Source organism: Poromitra crassiceps (genome assembly GCF_964638095.1).
Source record: "Poromitra crassiceps genome assembly, chromosome: 1".
Taxonomy (NCBI): domain Eukaryota; kingdom Metazoa; phylum Chordata; class Actinopteri; order Beryciformes; family Melamphaidae; genus Poromitra; species Poromitra crassiceps.
In genome coordinates, this window is record NC_139623.1 from 103,123,422 (window position 1) to 103,149,934 (window position 26,513).

Sequence of the window (26,513 nt, forward strand, 5' to 3'; positions counted from 1 at the left end):
ATTGAATAATATCTAATAATGGCACAAGAGCACTGATCACAACTTTCAAATTCAAGAGATCGCTTCACAGACTGGGACATGGCTAACTACAAAAATCAGTGTACTGTACTACAGAAGTAGTAATTACCACCTACAAAAATCAGTGTACTGTACTACAGAAGTAGTAATTACCACCTGTAAGTATTTCCTTTTGATCTGTTTGTATAATATTCGTCAAGATTTTGTATAAATAAAGGAGTACATCAACCAATTGGTGGAATTAATAATAAATAAGCTAATAAATAAACAGAATAATTTAATGAAGAAAATGAAGGAAAAACAAATGAGTCACAGCCTATTGTTACCTACAAAAAGGGCATTGGCTTCAATATATGGACAGCCTGGTTCTTCTTCTGAAGTGTGTGTGTGTCTTTTCCTCCAAATGTGCACCAATCAGATGAGCGTGCTCCTCACAGGTAAATCTCTCTTTTTGGAGTGTGGGCAGAAGGGGAGGTGGGCGGGAACTCGGAGGCTACACTCAGGGGCATCTCCTCTAGGGGGCAGTCCTGACCGGGGTCGTGACCACTGTTGGAATAGGCACTGCGGGAGGGGGGAAGGCGCGACCGGTGCTCCTCCCCACCCAGCCTGGCGCTCCCGTTGGCTAGACGTCCCAGGCTCCCTCTCTCCTGGTAAGGCACGAAGGTCGAGAGTTTGGGGGGGTTCCTGGCCTTGCGTACGGGCGAAGGATGCCCGGGCATCCAGCAGGCGTCCGAGTGGCCCAATTCACTGCACTCCGGGGTACAGTTTCCGGTCATTGCCACATCAGGGAGGGAACGGATATCTATGGGCAGAAGAAAGAACAGAACCGTGCTCATCAGACGGCTTCATAGTGAGACACATCACAATGGAATTCATACAGAGGCATTTTTTCTAAGTGTAAAACGCCGTTTGTGAAAGGAAGTGGTGTCATCTGAAACACCCCATTAAAATGGTCCCCCTCTTCTTGAGGTCTTTGCAGCTGTTGCTAAGCAGTCAGCAGCAGTTGCTATGTAGCGGTTGCTATGCACTGTGTAATGAGAGCTACGTGTGTAGTCCACTAGTTGATGTGCTACATTCAGGGGCTGGAGTGTTTGCTGTATTTTGCCATCACTGCCGAGTGCTTGGTAAAGATTATGGCAGTTGTCTGGCATGTTTGCGAATATGTTGCCCTGTTGTTAACATGCTCGCTGCAGTGTAACGATTTATTCCTATTATATGTGACTTGTGTATGTGTGTAGTCACTGTAAATGGTGCTCCAAAATACATGTCAGCATAAACACACACACACACACACACACACACACACACACACACACACACACACATACCAAATGTTTGGTTGCAAAGAACCCTTGGATTCCTGGGGCAAAACCATTGTATGAGTTATTGATTGACAGTGCTGATAGAGCTCCATGCCCCTGATTATTATTATCCATTTTTTCATTCAACTGTTCCTAATTAAATAAATAGGCCCATGACCCAGTGACCTCATTTTGATGTACTTTACAAGCTGATAGCACCACAATGAGGAGGAGCTAATTTATACAGCCACCACAAAAGAGTACCCCCCCAACAAACACACACACACACACACACACACACACACACACACACACACACACACACACACACACACACACACAGCACATATATATATACCGTAAATTCCGGACTATAAGCCGCGGCTTTTTTCCCGTTTTTTGGCCTTTTTTGGCCCCTGCGGCTTATATAACGGTGCGGCTTATCTATGGATTTTTCCAGCAAACGGCCACTCGGGAACCTCCAAAATCTATGGATGTTGGTATGAGGCAGAACGAGAGCAAGACAGACATTATGAGAGCGAGACCCTGATTGGATGATGTTGCAAAAAATGTGCCTCGCGACCTGATTGGAGCACTGTGCCACTACTCTCTCTCAGCCACTACGGTAAAACACCCTCCCTCCTCCCTCGCTCCGGGGGGAAAAAGGCAGCGATTGAGCCAGAAAGACAGTCTGAATGAAATTGAATGTAACATTCCCAATTCTATGTATTACATTCTAAAAAACTAACAGCAACATTTTGGAAGGCTAAGCCACACAACTAGCTCGTTGTAATCTAACATCATGCTTCAAAAGATGGAGAACTGGCTGTGTTACGACGATGGCGGCGATTGAGCCTGAAAGCCATGTCTGAGACAGTAGCGAGACAGGAACAACAACAACAGCAGCAGCAGCAAAGGATCATGCACAAACCCGAGACGAAAGGGACTGTCCGTCAGGGCGCGGACGACTGTGTCAGCAACTCCCTCCCGACTACCAGGAGAAAATTACAAACTTCGGCGAATTCACACAAAGAAAGATCAAGGAATATTCCATCGGACCGGAGCAGATCATAAATATGGATGAAGTGCCTTTGACGTTCGACCTGCCTCTCACTAGGACTGTTAACAAGAAAGGTGAATCGTCCATCACGTTGAGAACCACAGGTCACGAGAGAACGAATTTCACTTGTGTTCTTGGCTGCACAGCATCTGGAGTAAAGCTCCCGCCGATGGTGATTTTTAAGCATCTCACAATGTGTGATTTTGTCTGGGGATTAGTGACCTGACTTTTGTTTTGTTGAAATGTTAATAAATGGGAGCTTCCCCAAACAGCCATCTCTTTCCCGACAATCCCCTCTGTGCACGAAGCCTTACATATGGTAATTAAACATCAAAACACCCGCGGCTTATAGACCGGTGCGGCTTATATATGTAAAAAACAGTCAACTCTGCAGGTGCGGCTTATACACCGGTGCGCCTTATAGTCCGGAATTTACGGTATATATATATATATACACATACATATATATATATATATATATATATATACACATACATATATATATATATATACATATATATACTATTTTTTATAATCGATTGTTTACACTTCTTAAATGTGAATATTTTCTGGCTTCTTTAGTCTACATTAAACTGATTATCTTTGGGTTGTGGATGTTGGTCAGGACAAAAGAAGACATTTGATGATGTCATCTTGGGCTTTGGGGAAAAAGTGATCGACATTTTTCAGCATTTTGTGACATTTTAGAGACCAAACAACTTCCATTAGTCGAGAAAATAATCAATTAATTAATCGATAATGAAAATAATCGTTAGTTGCAGCCCTACAGCCAATAGACCTGCTGAGCAGCACACCTGTTGAGAAGCTGAACATACTGCCAGAATTAAATGGAAATACCATTTTCATTTCATCTTCGTTATCCCTTTAGACTAGGACAGTCCAATCAATATTGGTGAACATGAACAGCTTCCTGTCCAAGCCAGAAAGCCGATAACTAAGATTTGAACCCATGATATCATTCAAATGTTAAACACCAAGTGCTTAAACCACTGCAGCGATCTAACATTAATATGATGCACATAGCATGGAAGCGCATGTCCGTCACAGATGCCCTGTCTGGTTTTGTGGCTGCAGGACAATGTGCCTGAAAGACAGCGTAAATGTATTCACAGAGAAAGAGGCGTACTCAATCAATACTACACAGTAGAGAGATGTTAGTGCATCTGAATGATGCAACCATGAAAGATGACGTACTAGAGGCAATAGTGAGAGTTCACAACTAATAGAGACAATGCCAGCTTGACAGCAAGCCTTTGAGACAAACCATCAGTATTGTACTCATGACCAGTGGCAAGATCATTATCCTACAAAATGTCAGACCCCTGATGCTGGAAAAACTGCATCTGGTCCGCCAAGGCATCAATCAAAAGCCCAAGTGAGGATGCTCATTTTTTTAAGAGTTAACTGCTCATTAAGATTTAATGGAATGTGATTATTTTCGTTTCATGTCCCTTATTATTATTGTTATGTCTAAAATTGCTATTTTCCATGGGTAATCCATACGCTTTTGTCCCATTGTTTATTCATATAATTATTATTGGACAAAGGACAATGCGTAGCCTGATCTATTCATTGTTGCGGCTAATCTCGCTTTTCCTATAATCCTGAATAGCAAAATGTTTAGGCTATTTAATACATTTACTTCACAATGAGCAATGTCCTGCCTTATTCATGCTTAATTATGTCATTATGCCTAAGTGGCAAATTTGTCTCTGTCTGTTTACTAGGGAGAATTGAATTTGGTATTACAAAAATGCAAATGAACAGAGAATCTTTTCAAATAAAATACACTTTTATCCCTGATTAAGAGGAGAAGAAAAAAAAACATTGAATCTGGAGCATAAAGAGGAGATAGGCAACAGAGAGAAGCGTGTGCACTGCCTCATACATGAGGGGTGGAGTCTCCACTAAGAGACTGGTCACTATGCAACACAACAGAGAGAAGCGTGTGCACTGCCTCATACATGAGGAGTGGAGTCTCCACTAAGAGACTGGTCACTATGCAACACAACAGAGAGAAGCGTGTGCACTGCCTCATACATGAGGAGTGGAGTCTCCACTAAGAGACTGGTCACTATGCAACACAACAGGGAGAAGCGTGTGCACTGCCTCATACATGAGGAGTGAAGTCTCCACTAAGAGACTGGTCACTATGCAACACAACAGAGAGAAGCGTGTGCACTGCCTCATACATGAGGAGTGGAGTCTCCACTAAGAGACTGGTCACTATGCAACACAACAGAGAGAAGCGTGTGCACTGCCTCATACATGAGGAGTGGAGTCTCCACTAAGAGACTGGTCACTATGCAACACAACAGGGAGAAGCGTGTGCACTGCCTCATACATGAGGAGTGGAGTCTCCACTAAGAGACTGGTCACTATGCAACACAACAGGGAGAAGCGTGTGCACTGCCTCATACATGAGGAGTGGAGTCTCCACTAAGAGACTGGTCACTATGCAACACAACAGGGAGAAGCGTGTGCACTGCCTCATACATGAGGAGTGAAGTCTCCACTAAGAGACTGGTCACTATGCAACACAACAGAGACAAGCGTGTGCACTGCCTCATACATGAGGGGTGGAGTCTCCACTAAGAGACTGGTCACTATGCAACACAACAGAGAGAAGCGTGTGCACTGCCTCATACATGAGGGGTGGAGTCTCCACTAAGAGACTGGTCACTATGCAACACAACAGAGAGAAGCGTGTGCACTGCCTCATACATGAGGGGTGGAGTCTCCACTAAGAGACTGGTCACTATGCAACACAACAGAGAGAAGCGTGTGCACTGCCTCATACATGAGGAGTGGAGTCTCCACTAAGAGACTGGTCACTATGCAACACAACAGAGACAAGCGTGTGCACTGCCTCATACATGAGGAGTGGAGTCTCCACTAAGAGACTGGTCACTATGCAACACAACAGAGAGAAGCGTGTGCACTGCCTCATACATGAGGAGTGAAGTCTCCACTAAGAGACTGGTCACTATGCAACACAACAGGGAGAAGCGTGTGCACTGCCTCATACATGAGGAGTGGAGTCTCCACTAAGAGACTGGTCACTATGCAACACAACAGAGAGAAGCGTGTGCACTGCCTCATACATGAGGGGTGGAGTCTCCACTAAGAGACTGGTCACTATGCAACACAACAGGGAGAAGCGTGTGCACTGCCTCATACATGAGGAGTGGAGTCTCCACTAAGAGACTGGTCACTATGCAACACAACAGAGAGAAGCGTGTGCACTGCCTCATACATGAGGAGTGGAGTCTCCACTAAGAGACTGGTCACTATGCAACACAACAGAGAGAAGCGTGTGCACTGCCTCATACATGAGGGGTGGAGTCTCCACTAAGAGACTGGTCACTATGCAACACAACAGAGAGAAGCGTGTGCACTGCCTCATACATGAGGGGTGGAGTCTCCACTAAGAGACTGGTCACTATGCAACACAACAGAGACAAGCGTGTGCACTGCCTCATACATGAGGAGTGGAGTCTCCACTAAGAGACTGGTCACTATGCAACACAACAGAGAGAAGCATGTGCACTGCCTCATACATGAGGAGTGAAGTCTCCACTAAGAGACTGGTCACTATGCAACACAACAGAGAGAAGCATGTGCACTGCCTCATACATGAGGAGTGAAGTCTCCACTAAGAGACTGGTCACTATGCAACACAACAGGGAGATGGACCTCACTATCGAAGGTGCTCACGGGAAGTGAGTTGGGGGGGTCTTGAGGAGCACGCTTCCAAGCACAAGCACAGTTATGTAGCCATCTCCTCCAAAAGGATTTCACACTTGATTAAAACCTCTCCAGAGCTGCCAGGAGCTTTACGCCACACCAAGGAGAGCCTTGTGTATAATTCTGCATATAGCTTCACCACTAGAAATCTGTGTGTACACAAAAAGGGATGTGCAGATTTATACTCAGATTTCCAAAACACTGCATGCCGGCATGTTTCTTCTTATGAATTACAAAGAGCCAAAGATTTGTGTGCATGCTGTGAGCAGGTATAATATCTGCACCCTGAGAACTCACAATTAGCCATAAATCACTGTTACTGTACTGTATGTCTCATATTTGCCAGTTTAAAATGTAATTCCTGTTAATTTCAACTCATTCAGTCTTGCAAGAGAACAGGAAAAAACCACATACGAGTAAAAATAGATAACTGGATCTTCGCTCAATTTAAGGTTGATTATGGAGGTCGACCATCTGGTGACTTGGTGCAGTCAAAACAACCTGGAGCTAAATGCTCAAAAGACAGGGGAGATGATTGTGGATTACAGGAGGAACACAGCCCCACCCTCTCCCCTCACGCTGGGTGACTCCCCAGTCAACACTGTGGACTCTTGCAGCTTCCTGGGGACCATCATCAGCCAGGACCTGAAATGGGAGCTGGACATCAGAGCTCTCAACAAGAAGGCACAGCAGAGGATGTACTTCATGTGGCAGCTGAAGAAATGAAAAGTGCCAAAGGCAACGATGGAGCACTTCTACACCTCCATCATTGAGTCCTTCCTCACCTCCTCCATCACCGTCTGGTATGCTGCTGCCACTCTCAAGGACATCAACAGACTGCAGCGCATCATCCGCTGTGCTGAGAAGGTGATCGGATACAACCTGCCATCCCTTCAGGACCTGCAGACCGCCAGGACGTTGAAGCGGTCTCATAAGATCATGGCCGACCCCTTCCACCCCTGACACAAACTCTTTGAAATGCTCCCCCTCGACAAGAGACTGAGTTCTGCCAAGACCAAAACCTCTTGCCACAAGAACAGCTTGTTCCCAACTGCCATCAGCCACATCAACAAGGCTCGAAAGCCCCCTCTACTAAGGACACTACCACCCCCCCCCCCAATACCCCCGAGCACAGCCGAATCTCCCCCCACTGACATGAGTCACGTCCCATCACATGTCACTTTAATACAGAAGCCGTTTTCCCACATGCGTACCGGAAAATTACCTGTAAGTCAATATCGGACATTTCCCTTCACACTTCGGCTCTCGCATATGGTAATCTAGCAGCCAAATTGCCTGTATGTTGGGGGGGGGGCGGCACTGCAGAGCGGGTGGGGAGTGACGTGTCGGCAAAACTCTTGATAGTGAAATAAGTTTGCTTGTTTATCCGTTCACCTGCATCGCGTTGAAGCACTTTTTACAGACTGGCTTCGTTTGATGTGTCCGGGCTTGCCTTCGCTGTCGGCAACAAGCAAAATACTTCCACATTTCGCTTCGTGCATTTGCTTCGTCTGTGTCCCTATCGGGCTGTGCCTGTGACTGAAGGAGGAGGACTGAACGACTGTGGCCAGAGAGCGAGCAGGCAGCAGAGAGGAGAGATCACAAGATCATTTCGCCAGTTTGCTTTAATGTGCACGAATGATTAGATTATGCCCGCTGGAACATTAAGCAACGTGTGTACACCTCGCCTATGCCGGCAAATGACTGGACCCGTTCTACACTTGCGCCTGTTATCGCGCATACCGCTCTTCTGACTGGCTCGAAACTGGTGAAATGACGACTTTCCCACATGCAGGCATTAGACCACGTTCCGGTCATTTAGCGGTACAAAGCGCATGTAGGAAAACGGCTTAAGTAACAACAGTAGCAACAGCTGGACTACACTCGTTACATTAAAGTATTATAGCTGCTTCTCCTACCAGAACTTTTTACTCCATTAGATGAATCTCGCACACCTCTTGATCTGTAAATTTCCATTTAATGTGCATAACACTCCTACTCGTGTGTATATATTGTATATTGGACTGCACTTGCAATTTTGTGATTTGTCTTTTAGATATAATCTCTCTATCTCTGAATATTGATGTGACCGCTACACTGTATACTTACACTAAGACAAATTCCTCCTATGTAATCTTGTGGCAAAAACGATTGTGATTCTGAAGACAATATTATTTGGACATGTTTATTGGCATGAGAAACATGTCAAATGGTAAGAAGCAGTGGCGATGGGAATTAAGCGGACTTCTGAAGGGTGCACATTATCTCTAGGGCCAGAAAATCAGTGTGGCATCTAAATACACTTTCTCGCTTGCCAAAGTCTGCCATTTTCTTCCAACAGTGCCAAAGCAGTTTTTGCACATCATCGAGAGTGAACATAACCATTATTTTTAGTAGGCTATAGCACCTACACTGTTAGGGTTTCATTCATTTTGGAGAAGCAATTCCAACCTGTAGTATTGTAGCAAATGTTGACGCATGCAGTGTTGTATTATAGTATTCTATAATATATAATTTCCCACCGTGCATGTGGTCCGCGCAAAGCTGTCTTTCAGCATGTAATAATACCGAGTACCCCAGGGATGAGGTATTTTTGTAGGCTTACCCAGAAGTCACTGCACTTCCTGGTTCTTATGTGTAAAAGTCAATGGGATTTTGTGGGAATTAAGGTTAAATGCATGAAATAAGGTCTGTGGTTAATAAAAGTTTATGAAACAGCAAAGTTATTCACAAATATTTTATGACTTTTGTAGCGTTTTCTGAAAATCATGTTAAAAAAACGCATTTATGCTTCGAAAATGATAAAAGTGGTCCTCCTTTGTGAAGATTATCTTGGTGAACACAATCTTCGCTGTTTCATAAACTTTTGCTAACCACAGACCTTATTTCAAGCATTTACGGTAACCAAAATCCCCATGCAAAAATCCCATTGACTTTGACATGTAAGAGCCAGAAGTGCAAACATCCTTCTTCAATGAGTCTTCTGGACTCATTCCTGCAGTACTCTATTACATCCCACAGTGGCTTGGTCGGGCATCCATACAGGCACAATTGGCCGTGTCTGTGGGTGGCAAGCCAGATTAAGGGTATGTGTCCTAGTCGCATGTATACTTTTGGCAACCTAGTTTCAGATGAAACCATGCCCCGAACTCATTTGATTGGTCACCGTAACTACACCTTGCTGCTCTGCCAAGCAAGCCACTCCTCCGAACTCATACGCGCAAGCGAGGCGCACACACACACACACCGCTTCCCCACCATACGTGTCAGTGTCCCCCGCCACCCACCATACGTAACAAACTACCGTAAACAGCAGAGGCCACTCCGCTGCACCGTGAACGCCTCTCTTTACAGCCAGGGAGGCACCGGTCAAATACAACTCTTTCCACGAAGTCGAGTGTGTTTTCCCCGTTTCTCCTTCTCCTGGAAATGTGTGGCTCAGAGAACTAGGAGTGGGCGCAGCACATCCCGGCTTCGTTATGCAACGGGGAAAACAGACTCGACTTTGGCATGAGTTCTCTTTGACCGGTGCCTGCCTGGTTGTCAGGGGTGGCGGAGGGCAGCATCGCGTATGTGGGGGTAACCCATCAAATTAGTTTGGGGCGTGGTTTCATCTGAAACTGGGTTGCCAAAAGTATACACGGTCATTGCACTAGCGCCTCCTCGCTGTCAGATTAAAATAAGCGGCTGCCGACTGCTCATGTATAGACCATATTCACAGTGCGGCCATCTTGTAATGACATCACTCACTGGTTGGGAAGGCAACGAGAGTCTCATCCAAAACCTGGTCTGAACATGGAGCAGTAGACCAAAAATTTGAGTTATGTCACACCAATTTTGTTTGATTACATCGATAAATGGGCAGATGAATCTGTACAGGATTAAAAAAAGGGCTACAGCAACTGGATCGAGTCTTATATCCAGGATATTCATGAAGCGCAGCCAATGGTCTAAATTGTAAACAGTCTCTGCAGTACACCCTCGCACCACTGAGCACCGAACTGATACATCATGATCCGGCGCTGTGGAGCAGTTGAACCTGAAATGACACAGCCGAAGAAGGCTGTGTTTGAGCTTAAACTTAACCACTAGGCATGTGAATTGGGGCTCGGCATTGGAAACTACGCAATATTTGGGAATACCAATGGCACCCAAAATTTGGGTGCCATGGTATTCCCAAATATTGCATAGTTTCCAATACCATGCCCTTATTCACATGCCAGTGCCTAAGTTTAAGGTCAAACACAGCTTCAGCTGTCTGTTCGGTGCTCAGTGGTGCGAGGGTGTACTGCAGTTTACAATTTAGAGCATCGGCTGTGCTCTAATAGTGGATATAAGACTTGATCCAGTTGCTGTAGCCCTTTTTTTAAAATCCTGTACACATCCATCTGCCCATTTATCAATGTGATCAAACTGTACACATCCATCTGCCCATTTATCAATGTGATCAAACCAAATTGGTGTGACAGAACTCAAACTTTTGGTCTACTGCTCCCATGTTCTCCTCCCTGCATCCAGCACTTGAACAGGGCAGTCGCTTTCTTTAGCGAGCCACTTGCGTTGTTTGAGGAGCTAGTGCAACGGTGGCGCTGCGCACGCGGCGAGCCGGGTGAGGGCAGCAGATGGTCCTTTGGAATCTGTACATAATGCAACAAATGTTTATGTATTGTATAATATTGAAGTGTGCCTTTATTACTTTAAAACTAGTAATAATGTATCTCAATTCTGAAGTGTGCCTTTATTACTAATCTCAAACTAGTAATGATGTTGTAACTATCCACTACTGTCTGATGTGAACCAAAGTGCCCTTCTGGGACATGTATTAAACTGATTGATTGATTGATTGATTGATTGATTGATTGATTGATTGATTGATTGATTGATTGATTGTTCAGACAGGGGTTTGGATGAGAGTCTCGTTGCGTTCCCAACCAGCGGGTGATGTCATTACAAGATGGCCGCGCTGTGAATATGGTCTATTGGAGGAAATGTGCTAGTCTCTCCCCGGATCGGCAGAGGGGGTGGAGCAACGACCGGGAGAGCGTGGCGGGGAGAATTGGCCAAAAGTTGGGGAGAAAAGGGGGGGTGCGCTAATACCTACCATGGAGATCAAACAACACTTTCCCTGCTTGCTGAAATGAACATCTAAGATGAATCTGAGTCAACTATGGGGGAAAGGGGCCAAAGACAGGGAGGCAAAATCAGTATTTCTCCCCCAGCTGAACCTGTTTTCTCCTGGACCTATACCTGAAATAAATCTGCTCATAGTCTGGAACAAACCCTTTAGAGTTTATAGTCTTGTATGTCATGGATGAACAGCCGAGGTGGACAATGGAAAACAGATGGGCAAAGTACAGCAGCATTATGCCAGTGGCTGCTGGAACAGGTAGCTGACTGGATTTAGAGAGCAGGTGGTTTAGTTTTGAAGCATGGTGACTCAACACCGTATTTCTTCCCTTTGGCGCAGCAGAATCCTAACTCCTCTAGACTTGGAGATAAATTGCACCTGTAGCTTCCTCCATTCATATCCAGTCGGCCCCATCTGCCTGCTTAAAGTCATATCATAAAACACTAATTTCCGCCTTCTACCTGGCTACCCCCTTCAATACCACATCTCTGACTCACAGTGAAGCTACGCGTTGCTTCTAAGGGCGCCTCCTCTGCAGCGGGGTAACATGCACTCCACAGTACGGTAAGAGAGTGGGGGTACATGCAGAGCTTAACCCCCCGGCTGACAGATACATGCGAGGGGTGCGTTTGCATGCTGCTTGCATCAGGCTGCCAGTGGGAGGTGTTCAGTGTCTGAGGCAGGCTTCCTCATCGTCTGATCCCCTGCCCACGGCCATGGGGGAAGCTGCCTCTTCCTGACATTTCACACTGCTCCTCTCTGTTTGATTGCAAATGCTGCCTCTCCCCACCGGCTGCTTTCCAGCGTGTGTGTCACACCGCTATGATCGATGGCAAACAAATATGAGAGACCCACAGCACACACAGGGATAAGGAGTGTAAAAGATGCTATAGTTTTGGGAGTGTGTGGATGATATTTGTATATCTGCGGTTCCTGCAAATGGTTCAGGTGGTAAAATGCAAAACTGTGCAATAAGGTATCGCATAAACCAGAAGAAACAGGTAGATACGGTGAATTCCACATCTGAGCAGGCTTCACACACTCTCTTGGGTCTCTAGTGTGGTACCTAACATCTAGTGCTGGCTATCAAAACTGGGTGTGAATGTATTCGGTGGCTGTCATGCACAGTGGGGGGAAACAACAAGAAGCCAGGGTTTTGTATTTCTTTAGCGCGACATGTTAAGTCTTATTATTCAAGTACTCACAACAGTTTCCCTCAGTAAGCAGAGGCAACCAAGAAACACTCTTCCTCTCCAGAGGAGTGCATCCGTAAGAGAGGGACATTTGCTACAAGCACACAAACAGTGTAGACATGCACATTCTCCTTGCTCGTTGTAGTGGAATGGAAAGGAAAGGAACAGTATGATTTGGATGAATTTATACCATTTTTACGGCATAAAATATGCATATTTTCACATTAATATGACAAGCCAAATTGAAATGTGTTGCGCTCGAGGGCTCCATCAACTAATCTGTATTAAAAATGACACCAAAGACAAAGCTTTCCGTGACCATTTAGTTGCAATATTGTAGAATTACTCATAATCGGGATGCACTATTCCAAGAATGCTCTGCACAACACAGATAGGACGCTTTGTGTAGGACAATACACAAACACAACAGCACCTGCCTTCTTACATTAGAGGTTCTGATTGAACAGCAAAACAATTGTTCTTTTTCCCCGTCTATGATAAATGCACTGCATCTCCATAAACATTCAGATGCTGCTTTCATGTCTTAGGCATTTTTTTTTAGTTTCTTGAAAACAAAATAACCTTGGAAGTGAGGATGGACTACTTCAAATTCCAAAGTATACCCGTAATGTTGGCGGCTGTTTGGGGACGTCTCTAAAGCTCAGGAGGTGGAGGCTTTATAATAGGATCTAACCTTACTGTGAGTCTACCAAAGGTGAGGTGAGGGTAAGAGCTGGTGTAGAAGTGTAAAGGCCTATGTGTCAAAGTCTTCCTTACAGATGTAAGGGCTGAAGCCTCGACTTCCTGTGTAGGCGAGCGCCTTGCTGACAAAGGCTGATGAGCGGACATGTCGAGCGGCGGCACGTCAGGAGGAGCCGCGGCAGACGGTTCGGCTGTCAGCTCTCTCACAGTCCACCATTTTGTCTCAGACTTATTCTATTTGAAGAATGCCTTTTGTATCACTACGTTTGACAAAGCCTTAGCACCTGCTGACATATCACGCTACGCTCCAGCTCCTCCCATTGAGAAGTTGATATGCGGTGTGATATGTCAACCAACTCTTAAGCCGGGCAGGGCATCTTCAAATCAAATAGGGTTCAAAACAAATTGGTGGACTGTGAGAAAACTGCACACATCAAATTATGATCCAAACGTTGGTATAGCCAATTATGTAAGCGAGTCTGCCTGTAGTGTGGTCATTTAGTTTGCCTGTAGTGTACAGTGGTCAGTTTGCCTGTAGTGTACTGTGGTCAGTTTGCCTGTAGTGTACAGTGGTCATTTGTAGTTTGTAAAATGCTTTATGGTCAAATATTAACTGGAAATTGTGTTTTGAACATTGACAATGAACAGAATACTGATCCACTGGTACTTTCAATACATTAGCACTATATGGCTGAGACCTAAGGACAAAAAGACGCTAACTAATTATATTATTACACACACGCACGCCCGTGTGCGCGCCCAATGGTTTGTCCTATTTAAAATGTGGATCCACAGAAAAAAGTTTGGGAATGACTGGTTTAAATGATGCAATATCTTATCAGGACCACTATCTTGAAATAAAAGCTTAAAGCAGAACCAACATGATTTTGCATTCAGCGCCACACCAAGGCCACACCAGGAGGATGAGCTATATAACCCTACTGTTTTACATTTAGACAAAGCTTACACTATACAGTACCTTGGCCATAGGCTTACTGTTAGTAAAGTTAACTCTACCTGAAGGAGAAATGATGACCACATTACATTAGGTAAATCTTTCATCAGTGCAATCAGCTAGCTTAATAAACAGCATTAGGCCATATGCTACAGTATATCCAATCTCATATTCATGCAGAGAGAGAGGACTCATGGGACTGAGGGTTGGATGTGCTGCTTGTGTTTATAAAGCATTAGTTAGACATCACTGCCTTGCTCACTTAGCATATTGCATTTGGTCTTAGGCCAATTCTGGTATTCTATCATTGCTGTTGGTTTGAAAAAATATATATAGTCCAAAGAATTCTGTCATTTTCTAATGATTATGGGAGTCATGTGAGGCACTGTCGCGTAATTGCATTTGGGCCTATTCTGCTCCTTCCTCCTGCTTCCATCGCTCCTATAAGAAAGCACACATTTCTTCCTCATAATTTTATTACGAGGTCCATTAAGAGATAGGCTAAATCCCTGTAGTGTGGAGTCGTGACTGGATACTCAACTGGCTGGAGAAATGTCTTGTTTTCTCCACCAACTGTGATCCTGCTCCTTTGTGAATTCTGCACGGGTCAAGGAGGCAGAAAAGGTTAGTCAACACTTTGAAACAAACACGGCCACCCAGTGCAGTAGATCAACCTTGGTTAGAATATGATAAGAATAAATTACCAGCTGTTCATTACTGAATACAGTATTCAGACGTCGCGTCTCAGTTAGTGTGTTGTGCCTGAGTAAGTGTGTATGTCAGACTCGCGTCTCGGCTAGTGTGTTGTGACTGAGTAGGTGTGTATGTCAGCCAGGTGGAAGGCTATTTCTGCTGCAAGATGAATTAATCAACAACAACATGCAAGACAATTATCTGGAGATAGATCATGGGAATGTATTGAAGTTCAAAGTGAAGATGGAGTTGAGGAAAAAACACAAAAAAGTATTTTTTAAGTGAAATCTTTTATCATGATAATTCACCAGACTGTTTTATCGCCTGTCTCGACTTTGAACCGTGATGCACATTCGCTATGTTTACTCCATGACATTTCACTGGCCTCAGTCTTTTCCTGTCCCTCACAACAGAAATATTTCTCCTTCTGTTGTCTGAATGTCTCTTTCTTGGTTCCTGCCTTTGAAGTTGTATTTGTCTGTTATGTTTTTATGCACTCTGCGGCATTTATTTTTTATTTTTTTTACCACAGCAGCGGCCCATGGCCTTACACAAGCATACAGGTAGAAGATGTCTTATTCTGCCACAGCAAAAACACACTCAAATTCTTAACTTCCTTGGAGAGACTTTCCATAAAAACACTAATACTAATGGGCTCTTTTAGAGTCACATCACAGTATGTTTCTTTGTGCAGTTGCCTTTTCTCCCACCCACACACTAACTTGTCTCTTAGTGTCCATTTAGCCCATATTTGCATTCACTGTGTTCAGATATTTTCCTTCATCCAGCAACAAATATGTTTGTTTTTCTGTTTACTGATTACAGTATGCCAGGGGAACAAGGGCGGGTGAGGTGAGAAATGGCCTTTGAGTCTGTCTGTCTGTCTGTCTGTCTGTCTGCCTGCCTCCCTGCCTGTCTGCCTGCCTGTCTGTCTGTCTGTCGGTCTGTCTGTACAGAGTACCACATCTGTACTTATGGATAACAAAATCGAAGTACAAGGTACCACATCTGCACTTACAGGGTAAGTACAGGGTATACAAGATGTGAATTTACCACGCCCCTGTAGTTACACAGTAGTTACTATGTAACTACGAGGGAATTAACACTGCTTTAGAATACAGCCCACACCCCTGTAGTTACCATGTGGGGGATTAACACTGCTTCAGAACACATGCCTGTCTGTCTGTCTGTCTGTACAGAGTACCACATCTGTACTTATGGATAACAAAATCGAAGTACAAGGTACCACATCTGCACTTACAGGGTAAGTACAGGGTATACAAGATGTGAATTTACCACGCCCCTGTAGTTACACAGTAGTTACTATGTAACTACGAGGGAATTAACACTGCTTTAGAATACAGCCCACACCCCTGTAGTTACCATGTGGGGGATTAACACTGCTTCAGAACACAGCCCATGCCCCTGTAGTTACCATGTAGTTACAGATGTTAAGATGAAGATGTTGATTTTTTTATTTTTGATTTGGTAATGCTTTAGAATACAAAAAAAACATCTTAACATCTTCATCTTAACATCTGTAACGTCATGGTAACTACAGGGACGCAGGCCGTATTCTAAAGCAGTGTTAATTAATTTTTCAAAATCTGTCTTAATTTTGACAGATTTTGTTACTCTAGTCTGTACTTACCCTGTAAGTTCATCAACTCTATCATCAACAATTTAATTTGCTTGAATAAAGAAATAAAAATGTAATATATTTGTGATCCACAGCACTAATTATTATCAAAGGGTCAAATAATACCAGTAATTAAGTTATTTTCCTCCCAGGCTGATCCCCTTAAGTTCATTCCGATGTTCCACTTCCAGGCTCATCACTCACGGATTGATCCTATTGACTTGTACAGATGTCTTCCCTGATCCACTCGCTGTTTTCCTCCCCTTCCAATCAGGTTGTTATCTCTTTGCTCCCTCTGCCTTTGATCTCGAAGGTCTGCAATGTGAGTCATGCTTCAATTAGACAAGCTATAAGTTTGCTTGCTAATTAGCCTACACCTATCTATCACCTATCTACAAGTGTGCAATTTTTTACACACTTTAGGGCCAGATAATTTCTCACAATTTTGTCATATCCCATGGGCTACATAGCCTTGTCTTTGCTATGGTCACATAGTTGCTGCACTGCAGTGCAACGTTTGTCATCTGATCATGCCATCAGATGCTCAAAACCAGAAATCATATGGTCATGCTCACTCAAACACTCAAGATAATTGTATCATCGAGAATTGCCATTAATTGTATAACCGTGAACATCGTCACGAGAATGAATATCGTCCCGAGTCATGAGTGACTTGAAAAAACCACTAACAAGTCACAGTCCTATTGATTTCCTGTTTTCTTTTGAATTGATATTTGCCACAAGGGGCAGCGCGCATCTTTCCAGTCAATTGCCGTCAACATGGCTGAAGCCAGCTTGGCTTGCCCACTGTATCCTCCATCTAAAAAAGTTAAATCAGATGTATGGAAATATTATCTGGGTTCAAAAATAAGGAACGATAGAAAGACGAGGCTCCCTGCAGACCCTGGAAGGTGTCTGCCCTGGGGGCCAACACCTCTAATTTTGTTTCTTAACAAAAATAAGTTTTCAGCATATTTGGATGATTGCTGCGATAATATCGTTAATCGCGATTATTTTGGACAGGATAATCATGACATGAAATTTCCATATCGTCCAACCCCTAGTCTGGACACATTCCAGCCAAAATGTATCAGGCCAGCGATAGCAAGGGACAGTGCAAGTAATGCACACAGATTTAGATAAATACAGCCACAGAAGACGCATACATTCATTTTCAGTCCAACTATGGACACACAGTGATGTAATCTCATACAATCATGTTGAAATGCAAGTGAAGCCTGGCAACATAACAGTTAAATAATAACTCCGGAGAGGCAAAGCTTTATTTGACCATTTAAATAGAAAGTTGCTGCATGACTGACAATACACTGGGAAAGTCAGCAGCATACTGATGCAGTGAGATGGAACGCTCTGTTCCCACAATGCTCTGAACAACACAACTCTGCTTTGACGAGGACAATTCATTTAGAAGAGGATGAGAAATGAAAACTGCCCTCTGAGTAGCAGAGAGGCAACAGAAGGGAACGGCAGCACATCTCCCAGTACTCATCTCTCCCTTTTCTTTCCCCACAGCCAGTCTTTAGCTTTCCTGACAAATCAAAGATGTTTTTATTACACAAGGAAGCAAACAGTCGACTGAATAGTTCTTATGATTAACAATTGAAACTGTGTCTGATCAATTTTCTCTGTAATCACAAAGACAGCCTTGTAGTGTACGCTCCAGTCTGCCCCCTTGTTAGTGACTGACTGGCCTGCATGGTGAAGAAAGGTCACCATGCAGGTCCTTTGGTGAGAACCCTGAAATCCTCTAAGAGGAATGATCAGAAAGAACAGAGCTCCCCAATTTAACACAGCTGACCCAATATTTGCAGAGCTAGAGGAGGGCATGCGGGGAAGAGAACCGATTTCTGGGAGGTCAATTGTTTTTTTGCTTAATTGAATGGAAACCACACCAATGCTCCTGTGCCGTCCTGTGTATTAAAATGACATTAAAGTTGCAATGTGCATGTTTGATCACATTAGAATAACACTAAATGAATAGGACATACAATACATTATAAGATACGATGAAAATTGAATGAACCCCATGGTGAAATTAGGTCATTGCAGCAGCCCCCAATTTGTCTGAAATTGGCTTTTCAATGATATTCAGGAATATTTTGGGCATACAACAACAGTAAAGAAAAGCTCCCGCACACTGTCTCACCTTCTTAGGAGAAAATTTATTGGATATTAAACGTTTCGGTCACTAGGACCTTCATCAGTATTATGGGCAACATCGCCTTGACTCATCTACATATACATATAGGGGATGCCCCCATGAACCAATCATCCAATCACATCGAAGGACCTTACCTGGTTGAGCACCTTGAAGTGGTTACATTGAGTGCTCAATCAGGGGAAAATTTGAATATATGTGCACTAGAATTAAAACATAGACAGTGCCCAATACATCACAAGTACATCATCCATATTCAAGGTATTATAAATAAAAAGAATGTAAATATAAAAAAATACGGGACAATATAAGATAAACAGTAACATACTTACAGGCTGCATGGCCTAGATAGGCTATATGCTTTCTGTTTTGTAAGACCAGTCTGGACAGATGGAATAATTTTTAACATAAGCATTTCAATATACACAAAAAAAAGCCATACAACAACAGGAATGCTGGAAAGAGAGAAGTCTAAGCAGAAGCGAAGCTAAAAACAGATATTTAAAAAATGGGAATATGCTTGACGTTTGGCCCGGCCGCACGGAAATGAGAGACACGGAATCCTGACGAGAAAATGTATGGAGCTTTTATACTCTGTGCGGGTTTCTGCTCGCGGAAGTGAGCGGGAGTCTTGAAAACGCCCAGCCGCGTCCACGTAGTTACAAAATTTTACAAATTACAAAATTCGGGGTGTGCACAGCCAGGCGAAAACCGTCCGCACAGGAGCCTTGCAGAGGGGCGTGTCTGCTGATTTGATGTCACTTTTCCACACGGACACTCGCGGTCCTTGCCGATGCAGGAAGCATAATTCCAGCTTTAGTCCTCACCCAGGGAACAACTAACAGGCCAGTGCCAGAGGATCTGAGGGGTCTAGGGGGAACATAGGATATGAGCATATCCGAGAGGTACTCGGGTGCAAGGCGGTTGAGTGATTTAAAAACCAATAGAAGAATCTTAAAATCTATTCTGAATTTGACCGGTAGCCAGTGAAGGGACCTCAGGACAGGGGAGATGTGTCCTCTCCTCCTGGTCTTAGTCAGTACACGTGCAGCAGCATTCTGAATGATTTGAAGCTTGTTTATGGCTTTCTTAGGAAGACCAGAGAAGAGAGCATTGCAGTAGTCAAGCCTGCTAGAAATAAAAGCGTGCATAAGTTTCTCAGTATCTGCCTGGGAGGGAAACGGTCGTACTTTAGTAATATTTCTAAGGTGGTAGATGGCAGTTTTAATTATGGTATTGATGTGATAGGTGCTATTTGTATAGCACCTTTCTTAAGGTTACAAAGTGCTTGTACACCAGAATAAGCACACCAAAGACCAAATGTATAATAAGGGAAAACAATTATAAAGAAGCACAGAAGAATTAAAAACATTAGAGATGAGAGAACTCCTTCATCTTCCTTCACCTCTCCTGTGTGGTTCTATGGGTAAAGGTCCAGGTCGCCATTGTAAATAAGAATTTGTTCTTAATGACATACCTGGTTAAATGAAGGTTAAATAAAATAAATAAATAAAAAGTAAAGCATGGCAGTAATAATGCCAGTTTGAGCAGTTTGTATTCCCTCTGGGGCAGTCAGTAGTTGAGTATTTGCACTTTTACTTGGAATTTGTGTACTGCCACGGTGCCACCACCTCTTGGACATAAGATGCGCAGTGGTGTAATGTAACTAAGTATAAATACTTAAGTACTGTACTTAAGTATTTTTTCTCAGTATCTGTACTTTACTTGAGTATTTATATTTCTGTCAACTTTCACTTTTACTCCACTACATTTCCCAAATAAAATGGATACATTTACTCCACTACATTTCCCCCAAGCATCTTAGTTACAAAGTAAAATCAGAAGAAATTGCGTAGCCTGCAAGCAATCAGGTTTGGCAAATCAGTGCTCCTAGTTTGCAAGTTACGTTAATCACGATCCACACGCCATTCCATTTGGTGGCTGTAATGCAACATAACGTTGTTTGCCAGCGGCTATAAAAGTCAAGAAGAAGAAATAAATTCCACTCAAGCCCAGGCATGTCTTTTACTTGATTTTTTTTGCGGCATTTACTTGTACTTTTTACTTTCAATACTTAAGTACATTTAATATCAGAAAATTACTTTTGATACTTAAGTACAGAAAATATCAAGTACTTTAAGACTTTTACTCAAGTAATATTATAGTAATATAATAATATATAATAATATAGTGAGTGACTTTGACTTCTACCAAAGTCTTTTTCTGGGAAGATATCTTTACTTTTACTTAAGTATGGTTTTCGAGTACTTTATACACCACATGCGTAGTTATACTCGGGTTAGTGTCTCCCCCTTAACGTCTATAAATCCCCCCTATCTGAAGAACATAAGGGGGGAATTCCCCCTAGTTTGCAAAATGAATTTTAGGCCCTGACTGTAATACTTCAGAAGTTGAATTTGAAGTTCAGCATCAATACATCTCTCTCTCTCTCTCTCTCTCTCTCTCTCGCTCTCTCTCTCTCTCTCTCTCTCTCTCTCTTTCTCTCTCTCTCTCTCTCTCTCTCTCTCTATATATATATATATATATAAGCAATATGACATGAGAGGGAGTGCTGTTGTTGTCTAATATCATCACTGCTGTGAATATCTTCGGCACTCGGCCTGCGGCCTTGTGCCTACGACCGAATCACAGCAGTGATATTAAACAACAACAGCACGACCTCGAGTGTGATATTGCTTTTATACAACAGTTCTATTAAACAAAGCTGATAAAAAAAAAGAGGGCCCAGGTGAGCCTAAGTAGTAACAGGACCTCTCAGGTCCTGTTACTACTTAGGCTCACCTGGGCCCTCTTGGTTGTATGAGCAAACCTGATGAAGCTGCTACAGCGAAACGCGTCGTTTGCTGAATAAATCTCAGTTAAATCCTGACTCCAGTGTGCGGTGGTACCTTCTTTTGTTTTATGCCTTGTACCTGCAACCTACCAGCACCTGATCTTTCCACTGGCTGTGCGTGGGGACTCTCCTTTCTCTTCATATATATATATATATATATATATATATATATATATATATATGTATATGTATATGTATATATATGTATATGTATATGTATATATATATATATATATATATATATATATATATATATATATATATATATATATATATATACAACAGTTAGTTCCGGCCAAGCAATTTGATTCTATCAATCTCTATCATCTATCAATAGCTCACGTAGCTATAGAGACAGTCCGCATGTCTGGGAACGCCCACAAAATGTTAAACGGCTGGCGCGCGAGTGGGGTAAAACTGCCCATATGTCTCATGGGCTGACTCACCAAAAGACGGTGCTGCGGTTCTAAACTACAGGTTTGGGGGTTCTAGAGCAGAACACAAGACGTCTGCTCAGATGTGCGTTTACTGCGGTGGTTAAATCCCCGATCGTGTCTGCCTGGGCTGGGCTATCAGCTAAATTCTAACTTTGCTGAATGGATAGAACGGGGTTTTTTACCCCACCCTGACCACGCCCCCAGCCAGGCTGAGCCAGCTAAACCAGCGGCTATGACGAGACGTGGCCTCAACCTATAGTGTGTGTGGGCAAATAGTTCCAGGAAGTACGTTCTGACTGACCATTGTTGAAACGTGCATGCGTGAGTGTTGAGCAGCAGCAGCAGCAGTCTGGTTCCGGCTTACTGGCTTCCCTAGTCTTGTTTTCTGCCATGACAGGCAGAAGCAATAGGGTATTTTGAAACATCTGTATATTTAGCTTAAGGCGGCTTGTGTATTGATTGCATGATATGACTGCAAATTAAGAATTGATTATTTTACTGAGACATCACAAAATGTAATTCTGGATGATTTGTTTCCCCATTGGTCACAAGAAATACATGCTGTTTTCCATTTGTTTTGTTTTTCCAGTTCCATTGGCTCGCTGCTTTTCTTCCTCGTTGAGTTGCCAAGGTCCCTGAACTGCAGTGAATTCTGAGATATCCTCAACTGACTGTGAGGAAGCCTTAAAGCCAGAGTGGCTCCATTCCTCTGTGACTGGCTGGAAATAAGGAAGTGCATGTCAGACCCGTACAGTACAATTCCAGTCCCTCAAGTGCCATCCATCATTGAAGGGCAGAACACTAGTTAGAGGGAGGTTCAGCAGCTCTCGGTCCCCATCACTCTCTGACGGAGAGATGACCCCCAGGGCCTTTCTGTGATGCCGGCTTGAGCAGCCGGACCAACTGAGGTTGAAGTGGATCTGGCCCCTAGCCAGCCCCCCCTTCCTGCTCTACCTGCTCTGCGAGTCTCATCTCGGTGTGAGGTTGGGTAAGGTAAGGCCCACCGAGAGCAACAGAGCACTACCACCACTTTCTATTTCTGCCTCCATAATTATCCTGAAAGTTCCCACTCAGTATCCCATGGAATTGCCACCGGACACTAGTGGGCTAAAAGGAGCCACTTCTAGCCAAGAGCGACGCCAGGCTAATTAAGAAATGTCTCAGCATGCCTCTTTATAAACTCATATACTAAGTCCAAGTTCATACACATCTTGCCACCTCCCAACCAGCGGCTTCAGCTGGCTGCTGCCCAGCCCCACTGGCAGGGCAAGAGCAGGCACCATCTTATCCCATTTGTGTCTGGGTGCAGAGAGCCATCCACTTTTGATAGAGTAATACATGTGCACATCTGAAGCTGACGGATACTCGCTTAGGGATACTGGCTCGCTTGCTCACTTTACAGGCTTAGTGCTAAAACCAGACATTTTCAGTGATAGCATAGTGTTACAGTTAAAGCACTATTTATGGAGCCTAATGTGTACGTGCATCCATGATCTTATGAATTCAGAATAATCATCTGGGTTATATATAATTGTATCTGTGGATAGAATCTGTTTAGTTTATGTAGTACTCAATTCAAATAAGAGACTGTTCAGAAATTAGACTACACGAGTTAAGTCAATTATCACCTATGATTTCTGCATGTCCACTTTCCTTGTGATGAAGTCTATCATAACACTTCAAACAGACGATGGTTTTTATTATTTAAACAATGTCGTCTCATATTTTCTCTCTCTATTCTCTCCTCTTTTTCAAAGCATATGTGGGTGCGGACTAGCTAAAACCCAAGTGACACTGATGATGATTACAACAAAGCAAATGAATCAATACTATAGAGCAACAAAAAAAAACTTTGAAAATTTGAACTACAAGTAATACAGCTCAAATAAATTTCAGGTTCTGTCAAAAACACGCTATTGTCAGTGATATTATCAAAGCCTTCCAGCCAACTGGCCAGACATCACTAGATGATGAAACTAGAGGGAAATCACTTTTATGTGTAAAAGAAGGTAGTATGAAATTGAACGCAATGAGTAGATTCGAATACTGGGATAATAGCACTGCATCTAATTTTGCTTCCATCTAGATTTCACATTTGGCTGCGATCCATGCCACATAATGCCAATCCACTCCAAAGGACAATCACATACCACTTAAGTCAATTACACACTATGCTGCAGTGGATGGTCTGAGCTGTGATACCATGTCCTTTCACCCACATAGTCCCGTCTAAAGGGCTGACCTGTCTCCAGTCATTTGACAGACATTGCAGCCTTGCCAAAGTTTGGGATGAGTGTATACATGTAGGTCACATTGTTAGTAATCACAGGAGCAAAAACACAGGTCCACATTCACAAGAGGGGGAAGGCAATCCAGCCACATTCAGAACAGTGACACCCTAACACATCATCAGTTCCATTTCGGACATTTCAACTGCATTGTCTCATAAACTCACTGATGAAAGCGCTATAGTACATCATTGTCCATTGTGTCAAAGCCTAATCCAGGTTAGAGAGTTTAATTCTGCTCCAGTTAGGCTCTTCCGGTGACCTACTTGCTCTGAAATAAAATTGCAAACAATTGGGGGGTGACAAACATTAGCAGCTGATTTGAGCAGAGCATAATGCGTGTGCAAGGAACGTGCTCTGGATTATAGGCATGACAACGTGCCTCGGGGGGAAACCGCTTGCGTGGGAGTGTACTTTTTTTACCCAGCCCCTGAGAAGCTGCCAGTCACATGACGCGTCCCATCTCATCTCGGGTGGTGCATGGCAGTTCCAGCATTGGCTGGCGTAGGGGCAGCGTGCTGGTGTCGCCTGGCAAAGTCCACTGAACTCAATTGTACTAACAGGCAGGGACTCTGACAAGGCACAATGGCATCTGTCTGAGGAAAAGCATACCCCTGTATTACCACAGCATGCTGGCACGCGGGCAGGGGCCCAAGCTGGCACTCACGAGGCGAATGAGCCCCGTTAGACTTCTCGTTCTGCCTCTCAGTCTGCATGTTCTCATTCTCCACACTCTTTCTTTAAGTTTCTCCATGCCACACATCATTTGCGTTCGCACACTCACAACATATTCAGGTGCATTCTTGCTGAACTAAATTAAAAGTGCATCGCTAAAGCAGTCATTGCTAAAATTGTGGTATCCTGGATGATACTGATATGCCAAACTTGGAAAGAAGAGGAAAACCCCTGACAGGAGTTCAAAAGAACAAATATGAGACTGCATGCATCATTGGAGACATCTAAGGGAGAAAAAAAGCAGACAGCATTGCTAAAGAACCTCATTATCATGCAAATGCCATTTATTCCATTTTATCTCACCCTTTTCAATAGTCCTCCATATGGCAGGTTGAGTCCGCACAGAGGAAGACACAGAGAGACCCCATGCTGGGCATCAAAATTCCTCCATCTGTGGTAAATTGAGTTTATGTTTCAGCACCCTGGTACCTGTCTCATATCTACCAATGTCCTATCAGTACTAGAGCTCATATCACAGCCAGGATTATGTCTAAGCACTGATCCCAGTAGGAGTGGTTATTGGCTAGGTGGGACTGGACATGACTGATCCCAGTAGGAGTGGTTATTGGCTAGGTGTAGGGTTTAATATTTTTCCAGAAAATTACGCATACTGGGAAACGGGAAATTAAGCCCTCTTTCCCGGGAATCCCGGGATGTCAAAGTGGGCTTTGTGTTTATTAGGCTATATGCAATAAGCTTTCAGTGTGTGTTCCACCGGCGCACAGCGCACAAAGGCGCATGGCCAAAACACGCTGAAATAAAATCAGAAATTAATTCCACTCTGCAAAGGATATCAAATTTCAAATTAGTGTAGTCTTAGACTGAATTTCAATCATGGAAGACCAAAAGGCATAGGTAGACACCCCATGCTGTCATACCCCTCAGCCCAAATGACGTCACTAAATGACGTCACCATCTCCGACGTCACCTTCTCTATGGGTGACGTCAGTTGCCCAAATGAGATCAGTTATGACATCATAAATGCCCTTCTCCCAAATGACATCAGTTATGACATCATAAATGCCCTTCTCCCAAATGACATCAGTTATGACATCATAAATGCCCTTCTCCCAAATGACATCAGTTATGACATCATAAATTCCCTTCTCCTGGTACTATATAAAGCCCCCATCACCACAGCTTAAATCACACTTGTGCAGTCATCACTCACCTCGTGCCAGCATCCCGCATTCATCCAGCATCTCCAGAGCAAAAGCTTCACCCCACCACCTCCCCAGATCACCACCAATGTCATGACTCCTGTTGGAAACAAATCCCCTTAGGGGGGATTTTCTATCTCATACAGCACTGACGCCCCCCTCTCTCATAGCAAGAGGAGCGTCACATCATGGAGTCATACGCCATACTCAAACTGTCTATTCTGATTCAATAAAGATTGTAAATGTCTTACAAGTCTCTCATGATTGAACTGGCTATAGCATTGTTGTCAGAGAAGCTAGTATTAAAATCTGCCTGCAATACCTCGTTATTTGGCGCTATATAAATAGAAAATTGATTGATTGTTGGTTGATTGATTCACTTTGCTGTCTCCGAAATGCATAT

General features: G+C 43.6%; 1 protein-coding gene across 1 annotated transcript in view; it reads right to left on the minus strand.

Moving 5' to 3' along the window:
• Positions 1-449: 449 nt before the first annotated feature.
• Positions 450-26,513, minus strand: part of pcdh1a (protocadherin 1a) — a gene marked incomplete at its 3' end in the record, with an annotated part of 139,924 nt that continues 113,860 nt past the window's right edge. Inside the window, exon 4 of the mRNA XM_083637687.1 lies at positions 450-820. Within this exon, the coding sequence (XP_083493813.1) occupies positions 450-820 (371 nt within the window). The remainder of the gene's footprint in view (positions 821-26,513) is intronic.